Here is a 17279-nt window from a genome sequence, read left to right as displayed (position 1 = left end):
CGTGAAACTTTCCCTTAAAGGGCGGTGCCTACTAATTCGCAGGCATTTTTGGGCGGTTTACTGAATATACGGGAAAAGCAGATCTTAAAAAATGTTATTGAAATTCAAAAAGAAAATTGGGGTAACCACGCATTTTTCGAAGATAATGAATCAACAATATTCGTAAAAAGCTTTAAAATACAAAGTAATGTATGGCGTTCTTTTCCAAATTGAAGGTTAATTATCTCTGAAAAATGCGTGGTTACCCCCAATTTTTTTTTTGGATACCAAGATCAGTTGCTAAGTTCTGCTTTCTCCGCATAGTTTTGAACCGCGCAAGAATATCCCTGTATTAATGAGCACCACCCGTAGGAAATCCGAGTATCTCAAGATGTGCAGAACGTATGCGCAATAACAATAGTAGGCACTGTCCTTAAGTTATTTTTCTGTGAAAAAAATCATTCCTCTATCTATCGGCTCCTCTTCTTCCCAGGTTCAAAACTTGCTTGTTAATTAACATTTCCTTTACGGATGTTTAGTCATTCCAGGGATTCGGTGATCCACAAGCCGAATTTGAAGTGACATTTAAGGAAGTTGTGAAAAGATTGAGGCAAAAGTTTAGGTAGGAAGTAAAGATATTTTTATACCCTAATGTAACGGTTTCAAAATCGCTGTGCAACAAAATCGAACGGATCAGTAAAGTAAATGTTTAAGCCGTTTGCCGCTTGTCCCGTAAATAATTGACATCAGCAATGTAGTACTGATGGCAATTTCCCTAAATTCGAACCCTTGGACTTCTCAAACTAGTTTGTAACCTTTGATCATAGTTGTTTCAGATGAGAACTTTCTGCATTTTGGTAAGAAGGGTGTTAAACTTTGCCCCAAGTGGGTTATTCGCTATTTTCGCAAATCCCATAATACAGCTTATTTTGGGGGTTATTTGCATTAAAACAATGGGTATCCAGTTCACTGAAGCATGATACAGTCCCGAGAGTCAATAACTTGTATTGTTTTTGTGTAAAGAACCCTCCAAAACTTATTGCATTATGGGAAGGGGAAAATAGTCTATTCAGGCAGGAGCCCATCTGGAGCGTGCAACTTCCATACAGCGTCTGTGAAACGGCGTTTTCACAAGTAGGTTCATTTTTAGACCAGCCCTTCCCGCGAATTATGTCAAAAAACAAAGGCAGTTTCGGTTCGGTGACCCTATGACGTCAGTTTAATTTCTTGTAATTGGTCATCGGGCTCCTGTGGGAGTCTCATTCGCGGGAAATTCAATCTAAAAATAAATCGGTCTGTGAAAACGCCATTACACGAATACAGTAGAGTTGTAGGCTCCGAGTCATGGGTTCCTGATTCAGGTCATTCTTCCATTTGGCTTAATTATTTCTTTGAATAATGAATTCCCCATATGAATACTCAGTAAAGTGCAGCTAAAGTCAAGTATTTTCCGTCTACAATCTTACCTCAAAATTTCTCTTTTTCACTGTCGGGCAAGATGCGGCAAGGTATCAAAACTAGCAGTAATTTGGACCTACGACCGTGATGTGAGAGGCATGGGTCTATTCTCGATTTTTACGTCACAAACTGCTTTGCAATGCAAAATTTTTTTGAAAAAAGAAATTCAAAGCAGTTTGTGATGTAAAACCAAGAGTAGACCCATGCCTCTCATATCACGGTCGTGGGTCCAAATTACTACTATTTCTGCCAAGTTTACGAGGCTTGCATGGCGCAGAAAAAGCGAAATTCATGGTGACAATGGTGACATATGGGGTGATTTATATTGGGAACGAAAAATATTTGTGTGTAGGTCCACTTTAAAGGCCCACCTTCAACCGACGGGCTTTTCAACCGAGTTTTCTTGTAATGGAAATTCGCATAAAGTCAGTAAAGTAAAGTCAATTTATTTAACGTCGGTAGTTCCTTCAGTTATGAAACTGGTATCAATGGAAGCTGACAGTGCACCTTTTACTTTTAGGACTTTTAAGTATTTGTCGTGTTAGGATGATGAACGACACTTCCTATTATCTACAGAAGAAGTAAGAAGTAGAATCTTAATAAACTGGAACAACGATCCCCACATCCCCACATCTGCGAATAGCAAGGACTTTTAAGTATTTGTCGTGTTAGGATGTTGTAAACAGTTCCTATTATCTACGGAAGAAGTAAGAAGTAGAATCTGAATAAACTGGAACAACGACAAATAGGTTGAAGAACGTTAATTTACTATTCCATGGCGTTTTCATTGATGTCGCTATCGTATATCTTTGAAGGGTTCCCAATCTCCACTTTCTAGCTGTGAGGTCCAAGTGGCTCATTCAGAACGAAATTGGATGTAAACACAATCGCTTCCTTGCTGTTTACCTGGCTTAACCTAAAATGAAAGCTCATTGAATGTGGTACTGTATTAAGTTTTAGTCTTGTGCCATTAAACTACTTCTTGACTTTGTTTCCTAGTCTCAGGTAGATTCGTCAGATGAGAGCATTTTATCATTGGGACCAGCTATTAGTTCTGTCGCTGACATTACCAAGGCAGCAATCAGAGACCAAATCCAGGTCCGAAACGCATTATTGTTTCCAAAGTACATGTACTTTGTAATGTATAGATTTAGCCAAGCCTAAAAGCGGAGCTCCCGTGTTATTACTGGGTTGCCTATGGCAAACCAGTTGGAATCTGTGTTTAGTTTCGTGTTTTTTTTATTTTTTTTTCCGTGCGGTAAAAGTCTTGCCTGTCACTCCCCTGCTAAGTAGTGGCTTTGTGCATAGAGTCTTGTCTGTGTATTTTGTTAGGTTTGAGGGGGCTGGGGGAATACGTAGATTTCCTTGGTGCACACAGATGAACGTTTAATTATTAAACCCGCAATGGCGTCGAAAGTCGTGGTAACGGGGATGGCGTTTTAGTGGCAAAAATATACCATTATGAGATCAAGAATGGAACGTCAATTGGAATAACGAAACAGGCGGGGAAAATAAATATCTGGAATCTTAAAAGCGACGAGGGATGGTCTTCGAGAACAATTGCGGTCGGATATGAGAAAGTGTGTGTTGTTTCTAATCCTATTTTATAAACTGTGCTGGTATGTAGAACACTGACAGTAAGTGGGAAATTGAGTATGGGTGTAAAAGGAATCGAATGTCTTGAATGTATCACAGTGTTTACCGAAGTGGCATCTCATTTGTCTGGCAATTTGCATTTAATTTGCAGTCAAGCTGTACAGTTTTCAGTTAAAAAAATAATTGAAAATGTGACAGTGAAGAATTATTGGAAAGAAAGGTTGTTGTCTATTTTGTGCTTTGGAAAAGGTTCTTTAGGAAAGAGTTCAATCTTGAACTGAAAAATATATTTATTTGCATATCGTATGGTTTGTGAGACGGATTGTTTCTTGTTTGCACGCACGGAATTGGAATAGAAAGGGTTTTTTTTGTCTCCAATAGCAAATATTTTGTTAGTTTCAATAAATTTCATGCTGGAAAAGGTTTTTGTGAGATGTTTCAACTGTTGTGATTCATTGTGCTGTGTAGTATTCGAATTTAACTAATTTGCATAAGTGAGTTGAAATTTAATACGCATCAAATAAAGATGACAGGAATTTGTAGGCATGATCGTTCTGGCAAATGATTACAGCTGGCGATCGTTTTTAATTAAGGTCAGAAAAAGATTTCAGTATAGTCACTCTTGTGTAAAATGAAGTTATTGTTAACTTGAGAAAACAACAATAGGGTCGTTTTATACGAGAGAAAATAAGCCGCGGCTTACTCTGGACGCGGCGTACATAATACGCCAAAGGAACTATTTATACGAGTATAAACCCCCAGGCCAGGATAAGCCGGGGCTTGAGGAAGCTGTGAACGTAGATTTTGCATCATTTATATGGGCTGTTCGCATTTTATTTTCTCTCGTATAAACGGCCCTTATATTTCTGTAACTTTTTTAAAGAGAGAGCTTTCGCGCACATTTTATTTCAAGCTATTCAGTTGAAATATTATTTCTCGCCATTGGCTTCGTTTGCGTGATCATTTACTGGTGTTGACATTTAGGAGGTAGTTGTTTGGTTCTAAACGAGTAGGAATAAAACGACCAGGAATGAGCGAATTTTAGTGGGTGTGCGATAGCAACACGAGACAGGAGTCGAGAGATTCTAACGATAGACAGATATTGACTAACCCCTCCTGAAATAACCGAAGGAAGGCAGGCGTTGGTGGTTTGTGTGAATTTATAGCACTAAGTGGATGGAAGTCGTCACGTTTTGATTGGGCAGCTTCAGAGACGTCCTTCTGAGGAAACAAGTTGTTAAAATAGCTAATTGTGATTGGAGAATTTCGATCCTAAGTATAATAAGTATAATAATGCCTTTTATTGACAGGCAAAACCATATGATTGAGCGTGATCATACCAAATATCATTTGTTTGCGCGATCAAGTTGTGGCGAAGTGTGCAGCCCATGACAGTATGTCGTTTGTGAGCATATTGCTTTTTGTTGTATTAAGCTTCTTCCTCGGAACGCTCAAACAACTCACTTATGCACACGCCGTTTGCGGTAGACCCACACTAAAAGATGCTGTTGAGCGATTGTTTTGGCCGGGGTTGGTCCGCAAACTGAAAGAAAGTTTATATGTTGAGAACAAATGTGTACTAAATGAACAAATATGTGAAAATCATGATATGAACTGCACTGAAAACCAAATGCCAAAGGAGAGAAGCACAGAACTGTGAAAGTTTCCTGAAGAAGAAAGTTCCTGATCTTAAAGTTAGTGCTAGCGGTATCGAGCTAGTCGCAGAGATGTACGCCTAGCCGGATGCATTTAGTTAAATTTCTGAAAAAGGTGAATTTTCTGTCTATTTGTATTATCATGGCTTTTTGTTTTCTGCTGTTACTGAATCCCTTTGTATTTGGAGCTGTAACGCTATTTCATGTGCAATTACTTGTATCGTTTGCAATTATCCTCACTAGTGGTGTTGTTAGCATTTTTACTGGGTTGCCAAACCCAGTCGGAATCTCGGTTTCATTTCGTGGGTTTTTACTGGGTTGCCTATGGCAAACCAGTCGAGGTCTGCGTTGATTTCGTCGTTTTTTTAATTTTTTTCCGTGTCGGTAAAAGTCTTGCCTGTCACTCCCCTGCTAAGTGGTGGCTTTGTGCATAGACCTTCTCTGCGTATTTTCTTAGGATCGAGAGGGTAGTGGGAAATGCGTAGATTTCTCTGGTAGACACAGTAGAACGATTAACTTAACCGGCAATGGCGTCGAAAGTCATGTAACGCGAATGGCGTTTTAGTGGATCTTTGAACAAAATATACCCTTATGAAGCTCATGAATGGCAAGTCAATTGGATATACAGGTGACACGATTGACTTTCTTGCCTTCACGCATGCAATGAAATAGGAAGAGGTTCTCGCCTCTAAGAGCAAATATGTTGTTTGTTTCAATAAATTTTACGCTGGAAAAGGATTCTGTGGTATTTTCTGCCTTTGTGAATTATAATATCATGTTGTGTATTGAATTTCCGAGCTTAAGGTTCAAATGTGATATGGGAGAAGTTTTTTAGTATTGCGCTGTAAGTAGGAAGGGTTCACAGGCCTGTTGGAAGCTTGCTTGAGTTTCAACAAAATGAGCCCCAAAATCAGTGAAAAATTATGACGCAGATGAATAATAAAGTAGCTGCCATTCCAAAATGATGAAATTACCTGGTGATAACTAACGTCGAACGCGTCTTGGAGAGTAAAATTTGACTTTGCATAAACAAGAGTTGTGCGATTGTGATCTTTGTTTTGACTTCGCTCATTTCATTGTCAAACTTTATAACACTTGACAGAAAAAGAAACTTACAAAAACCCGGTATCTTGCCATCAATTTGACACAGATGCTTCACTGTTTGACGAGTAAACATGCCGCGGTAACTTACTCACGGCGCCCGCTGAATTCCGGCCATGTCACTTTCGATTTGGCGATTTATTTGAACGTAGCAAAAATCTCCCCAAATGTTTGTCGCTGTTCGTAACTTTTTATATTCTATATTCACGGTTCAAAATTTATGTTGTTTTCATGTCGTAAATATGTTATTCTCGATCGACCGTCCTGGAGACTTCCTTCTGCTCTTTCTAAAAACTATGTATCAATAGTTATTTACTTTTGCATCAATATTTGTTTTTGCATAAAGCAAGCTAACAAGATCTGTACCTTGCTCAGTTCGCATTTGTTAGCGTTAATAGTATTTTCGGTCCGATGCTTCTGTTTTATGAGGGGTATATTATTTTGGTCTCCCATCCAAACACTAACCCCGCCCAACAGGGCTTGACTTCAGTGAACTTCGGCATTACAAAACCGTCAGATGCTCGGCGGGCACGCTTAAACTTGTGGTGAAAAGAAGTTTATCAACATGTCAGCCCAGAAGCCAATGTTTCTCACTTCCCATTTATTTTCTTCAATCTTTCTGGGTTTAGTACTTTGCTAGTAACCACATGTCTTCTCAGACTATTTACCCAAGACTTCTACCATGGCACTACAATGATAGACAATACCAAAACAATATCGTGCACTGTTAGAGCTACATATTACGCAAGGACAGATCTGTTTCTTCGTACGACCGTGCGAGGACCTGTGAGCCAAAGGGCTTCTTCTGGTATGACTTCTTAATGACCTTGAAAAAAAATTGTTTGGAACGGTGCACGTACCACAGGCAACCCAGTGTACCCTCACGGAGGGTCTAGTTTATTCTTACAATATGTTAACCTGGCTTGAGCTTGCGCTCCAATCGAAAACCACCACCTAGTCAGCGGTCAATTGTTTTTAAAAACAAAACAGCTAACCTCAGTGAGATTTAAACTTGAGCCCTTGATATGGTCACGTGATACTGGACAGCGTATACCCTATTTGGACAGGTGTCAATTAACCATAACATGGATGTCCAATATCAAAGATGTTCCCGCGAAAAACGTGGGTTGCACCATGGAGTTTCACGTTGGCATAGATGGAAGGGTGGACGTACGGTCGTACAGTGACCAAAACCGAATTTTATTTTCTTATCCATGGTGCTCCGCGCGCCGTTAAGAATATAAACGAAACATCGTAGTGTCTATGTTTGTTTGAGCAAATGGCCAGCATTGATTTTGTATTTTTTGTATTTTGAATGTTAGTTATAGACTTGTCAGTATGTGTAAAATCGAAAATCACTTTTAGCGTTAAAACGAGGCAAGTTTGGCTTATTAGTACACAAAGGAAAAAGTGATATATTAGCTGCCATTTTTGCATTTGCTCTGAAAAATAAGTTCGAAAACCAAACTATCTCGTTAAATATAACTCCAAGGTCCCTAAAAATAAAATACAGCTCTCCACCACAGTCTACATATCTGTTTTCACAGCCCACCATGACTGTAGCAGACCTCTTAGAAAACAAGTCGTTTCTTGCTGTGTTCTGTATCAGTGTCTTGCATATCATTGTATTCATCCTTTTCAGATCGCTTTTACCACTTCTCCAGAATTATATGACGCTTACAGAGTCTTTCAAATGTTTAACTCCTTCACATGGGTGAGATAATTTTGTTCTTAACAATTTTCCCTTTAATATACACGAAAGAGAGTGTGAGGTTAAGCGAGCGAATAGTGAAAAGCATCTCTCACTGGCGCATTCATGTTAGCACGTGGAGTGAGCAGGCGCTGTAAGGTTCAAATAGCCAATTTTTGGCTATAAGCACCCTACGACCCATGTTCTCCTACAAAGAGTTGTTTCCCAGAGCCTCAGGTCATGCGCAGACATTAGATCTAAGGCTCTGGTGACGGAAATGACGTTTAGATTGAAATACAAGTACAACTTGATCTTTTGAGCTTGCGCACAAACAAGAATTGCAAAATCTACACCAAATGCGAATGCTCGGAACAAAAAACTTATCCTCGTGGTTCACTTACTCCAATTTAGGAAAATATCAACGACTATTAACCACTATCAAAAATACCACAATACTCTTTGTTTGTCCCTCCAAAATTTTGCATAAGCATTATTTTTAATTTCTCTTTGAACCATTGTAAGTCTCAAGAGAATATGGAAGCAATGCTCATGCAAAATTTTGGAGGGACAACTAAGCCAAAGGGTATTATAATATTTTTCATTGTGGCTAATTTACTCAGTAAATTGAAGTGATTAACATTTTTACAGGATTGGTCTGATTTTATGATTTCGTGCCTCATTTTGTAGGAAGAGCTCCATGCTGTGTTTAAGGACATGCAGAATAAGAACCTTGTCACTAGAAAGGTAATTCAAAACCAAAGTAATTACTTTGGCCAATCAAAAGGACAGAGACAATCCAGTAAGCCAATCAAAACTCGAAGTAATTACACGTAGCCGACACAAAGCGCGGGAAAATGTGCATGCGGGAACCCCGATTAGTTTTGGTTTCACTTGTGATAGGTTGAAAAAGTGGCGCGAAAACGTTGAATCAATCACTGAGTGAACTAATGCAAAACCAAAGCAATTCACTTATCACTTTTGACGCTCAATTAAAAACCACTCTATGTTGCTGATGTTGTAACTTCATAGTGCCTTGTTTGCCTTCTGTTATGCAGAGATCTGTCGAGCATTATTCAGCCCAGTTGATGCGGTCATTGCCGTTTGCATCCCTGACCTTCCAGCTTAGCATTGTGTAAGTATACTCTCTGCAACCACTCTGTGTTACTCCCACCCGTGGCAGTGTGAAAATTGAAATGTTTGTCTTTTTGTGAGAGCGGAAAACCAGAATACTGTGCGAAAACCTCTTACATCAGAGTAGAGAACCAACAAACTCAACCCCTATGTGACGCCAGGGTCATGGGGTTTGAGTTTAGTTGTGCCATCCGTGCTTCTCACAATTTACATAGTGAAAGAACCAATTAGCTCTGGCACTGAGTTAAAAATCAAAGAAAAGCTATATGAAGAGAAACAAAGCCAGCAGTAATCGTCAATAGATTGTGCATCAGTGTCCATTATTAATATGCAGGCATATTGAAAAATGATTGGCAATTTCTTGAAGAGTTCGGTAATAAAAGAAGCTGTGTTAAACCACGTGGTCCAACTGACATTGTTCATCTTCAACCTGCTAATGGAGTGTTTTCACGTGACAGCGGTCATGTTGGTTTCCCTAAACAAAGGAACGGCGGCCATGTTGGTGTCCCCAACAAATCGTTTGGGAATTGAGCTCTATTATCATGCAAACGTTTTCTTTTGTTTCGGTGGCAAAACAAGGTTACTGATCACGTGAGTGAAAACACTCTGTAGTCTCCTACACAGCCGTTCTTGTGTTGTCACGCGTTGCGTGACTCCCCAATAACGGCTGCGAATAAGAGTAGTTTGTCAAATAATCGTTAATCTTTTTGGGGGGAAGGGGGAGGGGGGAACTTTACGGTTGTTATATTGTTTTAAGCACCAGCTGCCTTGCGCAGCCTTTGCATTGTATGGGCAGCGTGTGGAGGTTGCCCTGGTTTTATCACAATGAGTCAAACATGAATATCTTTAATCCTTAGATATCATCGACTCTTCATGGAAGGCTCAAAGCTGGACAGATTAGCAAAAGAATTTATAACGTTTTTTAATCATCTGGTGAAAGGAGAAGAGCACACATTACTGGGAAGTAACGCCATCACTAGTTGCAGCACCAGAAGCAGCAATGACAAAGGGGACAACAGCGTTGAAGGAAATGGAGCCACCACTCCTATGGGCAGCTCTAGAGATGATGGCCCCAGAAGCAGTAGTAACAGTTGTGATAAGGGTACCGACAACAGTTGTGGGAGCAATGGTCCTCCTAGCGGCGAAACTGGCACTCGGACGACCGCTAGTGGGGTTGATGGCTGTAGTGACAGCGCTGGCACTGAGAGTAGCACAGAGGACATCAAGAGCAGCAATGCCGCCTCCACCAGCCTGAAAGAAAGCAGCAGTAATACGGACAGTGGAAGTATTAGTTGCAGTGGGGTCATTAGAAGCGTCAGTTGTACTACCAGCAAGAAAGGTGTCGGACTCTCAAGCAGTCGGAATGGTGGTAATACAAAGCAACAACCCGTTAAGAATCTCACTCCAGGTGTAATAGAGATCAAACCTAAATGCACTCTTGGAGGGCATGTGGCCTGCGTTTTGTCGCTGCTAGTTACAGGCAAGGTAATGTGTGATATTCCTTGGATTCTTCAAGACACTTTTTCAAGAATACTACCAGCTTGCATAAAAATAGCATCTGTCGTATTCTGACTTGAAGAAGAAGTTCCCACCGTCGAATGCTAACAAAGGTGGCAGCATTTACTCCGTACTACCTCGATTGATTTGTTGAATGACATAATAACAAACGTACTGTATTTACTGGGTTCAGCATCCTTTTTTGCGTCACGACTGCTAATGCAGACTCTCATTGGGGAGCAAGGATGGCGTAGCCTCCCACGCAGACGTTCTTAGGGCTTCGTTACGGCGTTCCTCCCCCATGAACGACTGCTGAAACGAAAAACCGCTTCCGTTCAATGGCTGTTTGTCCACCATTTAAAGAAACCAATCAGCATGGACTAATTGTGTTGTGCATAGCCAATCACATGCTGCGAAAGAATGCCATACAAAACACGAGTTTACCCAAAACTGGAAAACGGCCCCTGATTGGTCGGTAATCCACGAACGGAAGTGTTTTTTTTTTTTTTTGTTGTTTTTGCTTTGTTTCAGCAGACGTTAGTGGGGGAAGAACGCGTGACGAAGCCCTAAGATCGTCTGCGTAGGAGGCTAGGGATGGTGGTACGCACGTAAAGGTGATTGCACTCGCCTCCCACCAGTGTGGCCCGGCTTCGATTCTGTTCACTCGTGGCCATATGTGGGTAAAGTTTGTTGTTGGTTCTTTACTCTACTCTGAAGAGGTTTTTTCTCCAGGTTGTCCAATTTTTCCCCCACCTTAAAAACCAACATTTCTAAATTCCAATGCGATGCGGTGCAGGACCTTCCTGAAAACCACTTTCGAATGAGTGGATCTTCCTAACTTTCCGACTTGATAATACTCTGACTGCAAGCCTCAGTCTAGTGCGTCTGGTGTTTCTTACTGCAATATTCAATGCCAAAGAAAATTTTTATTTTGCAAGATCATGACACAAAGGAAGAGCAAGTGTTGTGTATAATTATCTCTTTCACAATCTGATTGGTTCATTTACAAAATGAGCGTTCCTGATAGCTATTACAATTGACGTGAGCATGACGCTAGCAGCGTTGTCCAGACTCTTATCGACAACAGCAAATTAGCCAATTAGATTGCGAGATTGCAAGCATTTGTGGCAAAGTAAGATTTTGACTTAGGTTTCTTCCTCAATCCAGGCATGCATCTGTCGAGGTGAACATTCCTGATGAAATTTTGAACATGGATCCCTCAGAATTAGCAGAATCAGCGGTCGACATGGAACCACAACAGCAGACAGCTGAGGACATTGCAGAAGTGAGTAAATAGTTTGAGAGTTTTTTAAGTCTAGAGTAAAGATCAAGGCATTTTGTATTGGAAGTTTAACAAATTGATGTCAGTTTTTCATGCGTCTGTCCTGTTATTGATCATGAATTTCGTCATAACATTGTCAAATTGGTTGCCTCCAATTTTCTTTTTGGATTTCAATAACACAATTGTTAAGATCTGCTTTTCCCGCATATTAATAAGCCGCACAAAATACCTTTGAATGAGTAGGCATCGTGCTTAAAGTTAACAGTGATTCGAGCAACTCAGCCCAGAATTACAAGGGCAGTTTTTGGAGTTTCATGGAGTCATGCAAGGTTCACTTCTCTGATGACCTATACTGATTTTCTACTTCATTACTTAGTGTGATTTTAAAAATCACTTTTTACGAGTTTTTCGCTTTCCTAGTTTTCTTTTCTCTTTGGATTCAATGGTTCGTGTTTTTCCACTTTCTGGAAGTAAACTTGGCTTATATCTTGCGTCTTGACAGGCTAGTGTCCAGTCATCAACTGCAGCTTCATCTGAGAAAAGCAACGACGAAAGTGACGCGTCATTAGCAATGATGGATGGAGTAAGTTCTGGTGATGATGGAATTAAAGCAAGGAAAGCTCCTGGGAAGGGTACGGAGAGAATTGAAATGTCGCCGGCTGTGGCAACGGTATCGAAAAAAGGCAAGAAAGGTGTTCAGTCGCTTGCATTAACCAAAGGAAAAGTCCGCTCAAAATCTGGAGGTAAAGGAAAAGCTGCTGCTGCTTTCACACTCCCAAGGGATAATGTAACAGTGGAAGAACGAGAAGTTTTTACCTTGAAATTGCCTTCATCGATCGTTACAAAATTCACAAGTGCCTCTGAAATGGAAGCCGTCAAAGACAGTACCAGCTACCTAACAAGTTGCTCTGAAATTGTTAAGGTAGCACGACCTGCCCGAAGCAGAACTGTGCCCGTAGCTTCTTTGTCTAAAGCTAGTTTCTCTTCTCGTTCTTCAAGAACAATGCTTATGCTAGCAAGGGGAGGAAAGGACCCGTACGATCATATCAAGCAGCTACCAGCTCGAGCTCTAAATACCCACGACTTCATGTCTTTGTACCCCTGTAAAAACAAACTTAAAATAACCGATGCCAAGTGGCTTGCAGATTTAGAGAATGGCCTGAATCTCGCAGACGGAGGAAACACGTACTTTGAAGCTGTTTCAGAGGCAAATTCATTTTCTGAGACAGCATCGATGGGAGAACGAAGTAAGACCAAAACAGGCAAACATTCAGCGACTCAACGGGCAACTTCAAACCCAATCAGTGCATCGTTGGGTCAAATTTCTAGTGATTTCTTGACTTGCCCTGTTATTCTTTCTCCGGCAATGTCATTGGAAGATTACTTGGACCAAAAGAAGAAAGAATTGGGATTTAACGAAATGGACTCAGTTCTGGTTAGAAACATTCAAGACATTGTTAGCTCAAGCAAGGAGATAGGTGTGTCTGTGGCACAATTAAAGGTATGTTGGGGTAAACAGGGGACCTTCTTTAGACCGAGGTGACGATGGTGTAATGTGGAATTCCTGCATGGTGGACGAATAAAGGAAGCTAATAAGAGATCTTTTGTTTAGTCCACCAACACAGCGGTGATGCATGGCAATTTCCCTTTCGTAAACGGTCGTTGCCATTTCAATGACTCTTAGAAGTTTTTTTGTGTTATGAATTTTTTTTTTTAAATAAAGAAAGAAAAGACCAAATGACGTATTGCACCCGGGCTATTGGATTATAAGCGTACGTCACTCACCACAGCACTATCGAGTGGCACGGCCAAAACTTAATTTTTTTTACATATTTAACCACTTTGTATGAAATATAGTAAATAGTTAATTGCAATGTGTAAAACTAACATCAACCTCAACGTAATGCAAACCCTTGGCTTAAGGTCTCAATCTGGGTGTAATTTTAGCTGATTAAGTTGCAAATTCAACCCACCTCGGGTCCATTTTATTCCGAAAGTGGTGGCCGCTAAGCATGACATCGACCACTAACAATGGCATCGGCCGTTTACGAAAGGGAAATAAGCAGAGCCGATGACGTACCTTGAAAAAATTAACCACCCATTGCCAAGTATTACTTTAGAAGGCATTTGATGTTAAACAAATGAAGATTGATTATTTTACAGGAGAGAATCTGTGGAAGCAAAAAAGGGGAATTACCTTTGTCACATTATTCAATTGAACAACATTTTGAATACATGTGTGCTGCTAAACTGGTGAGTACTGTTTTTTTTTTTTTTCATTTTGAGCTGTGCAGTCTGTTACCTTTCGCCTGTTGCCTGACTGATCAAGCGGCGCTAATGCCAATTGGCGGCAAGGCACTTTACCATAGGGCAATCTTTGTTTACATTTTTTGCCTCATTAGCATAAACCCATGGTTTTCTAATCCATCATACAAAACATCCTTTCTGAACCATTGAAAGTTCATTGCATAATGAGCTATCTCTGAAACTTTGAGCGCAATTTACCAGATAATGTCTGACTAATTTGAAATTTTACAATAACTGCAAAATTCTTGCGCGCTCATTCGCTAATTTTTATTGTCAATAAGCTGACAGACACATAAATTTATAATTTATGCGATATTGACGCGATATTGGTAGCGTCAGCTTGAATAAAATTGAAGTTTCTCGCATTTTTGTCTTGCGTTCTTCTCGTGTTTTGACTTAAATTTGACCCCTCTGCCTGATCCACAGCTACTTTGACAATGTTATGAAAAAATTCATGATCAATAACAGGACAGACGCATGAAAAACTGATATCCATTTGTTAATTTTACAAAGAATATTTCGGCTCTTTATCGCTTTTGCCATCCAAGAACCTATCAGTTTTTGACGGCTAATAACTCGCTCGTTATCAAAGCCAGAAGGCTCAAAAGTGGAAATCTTACTAAGTGTAACCCGTTCTTTTACCTTTTGATCGAAGTCAATTTGAATAGCAACAGCCTTCAATCAGCAAACTCGTATGGTAATCACACAATTTGTAAATAATGACGTCAGCAAATTTTCGTTCAACATTGATGACGTCTGCATTGAAACACTCATTATAACAAAAGAGTGTTATGCGCACACAATCACCATCCCTGTGGTCTACTAGAAGATTTCGCATGTACACAACCATACTGTCGGGAAGTGGCATGGAGCTTCCTGGTGTTGAGGTGTGCCCTCTGTGGTGTATCATAGTTGGGAGGGTAATTGCTCCGAGATATTAGCTACTTCAAGCTACTCTAAAATCCGAGGGTAAATAAAGATGTGTTGTGATATATGATACGTTAGCCAGGAAGTCTCAGAAATTTGATCATTTTATCGCTATTTTTGATTGGGATGGTTAAGTGGTGCGTGTAACAGCACGTGCAATATTGTTTAGTGGTATCCGGGCCATGTGCCGCTTCTTCTGTTTTTTAGCAAATTTCCTTCCCTTGGTGATAATCCCGTTTTGTTTTCTCAGTTGTACAGGGTTGGTATCTGTGTGCTTCGCTTAGTCACACCCGCTTTTGTAAAGCCCTGGTCTATGTCACTACTGAAGGTAAGTATAAGTTGTAGAATTGTCTACCGCAGAATTGGTATTGTGAAAAAGAATTGGTACAGGCCTTCAATTTTACTACCTCTTGAGAACCTTTGATTCTCTTCATTTTTTTTGCCGAGGGACACTTCAATGGCGCAGGCAAACATAGATAATTCAGTGAACCGTAATCCCTTTAGTTACACGCTGTGTACAGTTTGGTCCTAAGGCTAGTTTGTTTGGTTGGTGTTCGACATCAGTTCAGTCCATAAATACAATGTTGAGCTTGTGAAAATGTTGGTTAAGTTCGTTTGGAATTTGACAGTAAATTATATTGACTTCTGTTCGATGTGAAAAGGTCGTTTACGTTTCCTTTTTAGCCCAAAAAGGATTCTCAAAAATTAACTGAAAAGGAAGCTACAAGCCAGGAAGGGGAGAAAGAGAGCATGGATTCTCAAGAAACGAGCGACATACAGGACGATAATTTTGGTGCTAGGAAGGAAACCAGTCAAACTGGTTCAACAAGCTCGGAAAAGACAGTCACTGTTGACAGTTCAGTGATAGTTGTTGAAGAAACCGCTGGCGAGGAAAACAGTGGAACAACTGAGCAAGCAGGCTCGTCCCTTGAATCATCAGGTGATAGTGAAAAGAAGCAATCCAAAGGGCAAGGGCACAAGAAACCTAAAATAAGGTATGCAGCTTGCCAACTGGTGCTTTTCAATGTTTGCTTTCTGAATGTAGGACACGCTTTCTGTTCAACTGAATATTTTTTTTTATAAAGGGTTTGTCCTCCTTCAGAATTGTAAGCGTCTTCTTTAATGTGGATATATTGTTTTCTTTTAATGAAATAATTGTATATATTTCAAGTGCAGGTTATCTGGTGGCTTCAACGGAATTCGAACCCATGAATTGCCCTTTGCGATGCTGGTGCAATGCTCTACCAACTCAGTGCTATAAAACGACTCAGTTGAGAGCAGGTCAATTTAGTAATGGCAGACCATTACATAGAAAAATTCCAGTTAAAATAAACAGGTGTCCTTTTTAAATCAAGTCTTAAGAGAATTGGGTCACTCAATGTTTATTTAACGAAAGAATCGATTTTTTGGTCACAGTGAAGCAATTGTTTAAGCAATTGTGTAACCTGAATTTTTGGGTGTCTGTTAAGACGCATTTTCTTAAATTGTCCAGTTAAGTGCATGGAGCACTTCAGTCTTCCTTTCAAATGTATTCTTTACTCTCACGTTACAGCAACTATGAGAGCTATTCAGTTGTGTGTCGTCCTTGGATCACAATTGATGGTACCACCAGCCAGCCGCTACTGAGCATGTTCAGAAACATGGTGCTGATGATAATTTTGAAGAATCCCGGCATTTCAGAGGTTTGTTTCTTTGTTTATTTGTTTACATCTGCATCCAATGTGATTATTATAACCACAATGTTGAACAAAAATCGTTGGGAAAATGTTACAGAAAAAATGGTCATTCTCTAATTTGCCTGTGTGCTAAAAGATCAACTAATCCGTATTTTGTAGCCCCCCTCCCCAAATCCCCCTCCCTTATACTACTCCAATGTTGGTTTAGAAAAGGCCAAAGTCTTGCACAGTATATTTCACCACGTTATAAACATTGGTATGGGGAAGAGGAAGGGGGGGGGGGGGGGGGTGAGGGGTGGGGACCAGGCTTTGTTTGTCATGATGCATCTCCAATGCTGATCACGCCAGAATTTCCTAAGAGTATTTGTCCAAGATTGTAGCACGCTTATTTTCACATGCAGCAAGTTAGTCCTTAGTTTTTGTTTCTGTTTGTAGTGACCCGCAGGGGTTTTGCCACAGCCACCTTAAAGTTCGAAATTTGTTTACATTAACAATAAATGATCACGGATATGCGATTCTTGAAATGTTGCTTTGGTGATGCTCTCAATTAAACTTCGTTAAAAAATTGGAAGACACCCCTTATTCCCATAAAATACAACACCTGTACTCTGTTAAAGGAGATCTTTCAAGTTGATACTGAAGTCTAACCAAGAAGGGAAGAACTTCATCAGGTTGTTTGACAAAACTGTCTTAAACAACCAAATTCTTAAAGAGATGAATTAATCGTTATTGACTCGCTGATATCCGCGTGCTCCGAACAATAGCCAAACTTGTGTTTCCCGATTACTGTACGACGTTTCAATAGAAAATGTTACCATTAGCAACGAGTGCGAGTTCAAGAACAAGTACAACTTGTACTCGTTCTCGAAGTTGTGCCCTACGGATTTAGGAAAGGGTATAGTATGAGGTCCACTCTATACTATAAACACTATTCTTTGGCAAAAAATAGGCATTTTAAGCTGCTTTTTAGGCTTGCAAAC

The 17279-nt window shown here is 40.1% G+C and overlaps 1 protein-coding gene across 1 annotated transcript in view; it reads left to right on the top strand.

Annotated features, from left to right (window-relative positions):
* The window catches only part of LOC138002170 (serine-rich adhesin for platelets-like), a 36916-nt gene that overhangs the window by 12777 nt on the left and 6860 nt on the right, over positions 1–17279 (top strand). The window contains exons 8-20 of the mRNA XM_068848253.1: positions 519–601; positions 1790–1862; positions 2437–2535; positions 7432–7503; positions 8167–8223; positions 8535–8611; positions 9468–10100; positions 11275–11392; positions 11892–12890; positions 13553–13642; positions 14874–14951; positions 15308–15618; positions 16176–16305. Coding sequence (XP_068704354.1) covers positions 519–601; positions 1790–1862; positions 2437–2535; positions 7432–7503; positions 8167–8223; positions 8535–8611; positions 9468–10100; positions 11275–11392; positions 11892–12890; positions 13553–13642; positions 14874–14951; positions 15308–15618; positions 16176–16305 — 2820 coding nt within the window. The remainder of the gene's footprint in view (positions 1–518; positions 602–1789; positions 1863–2436; positions 2536–7431; positions 7504–8166; positions 8224–8534; positions 8612–9467; positions 10101–11274; positions 11393–11891; positions 12891–13552; positions 13643–14873; positions 14952–15307; positions 15619–16175; positions 16306–17279) is intronic.

Source organism: Montipora foliosa, chromosome 5 (genome assembly GCF_036669935.1).
Source record: "Montipora foliosa isolate CH-2021 chromosome 5, ASM3666993v2, whole genome shotgun sequence".
NCBI classification, from domain to species: domain Eukaryota; kingdom Metazoa; phylum Cnidaria; class Anthozoa; order Scleractinia; family Acroporidae; genus Montipora; species Montipora foliosa.
The sequence above is the reverse complement of the archived record's forward strand: the minus strand, read 5'-3'. Positions and strand labels throughout refer to the sequence as shown.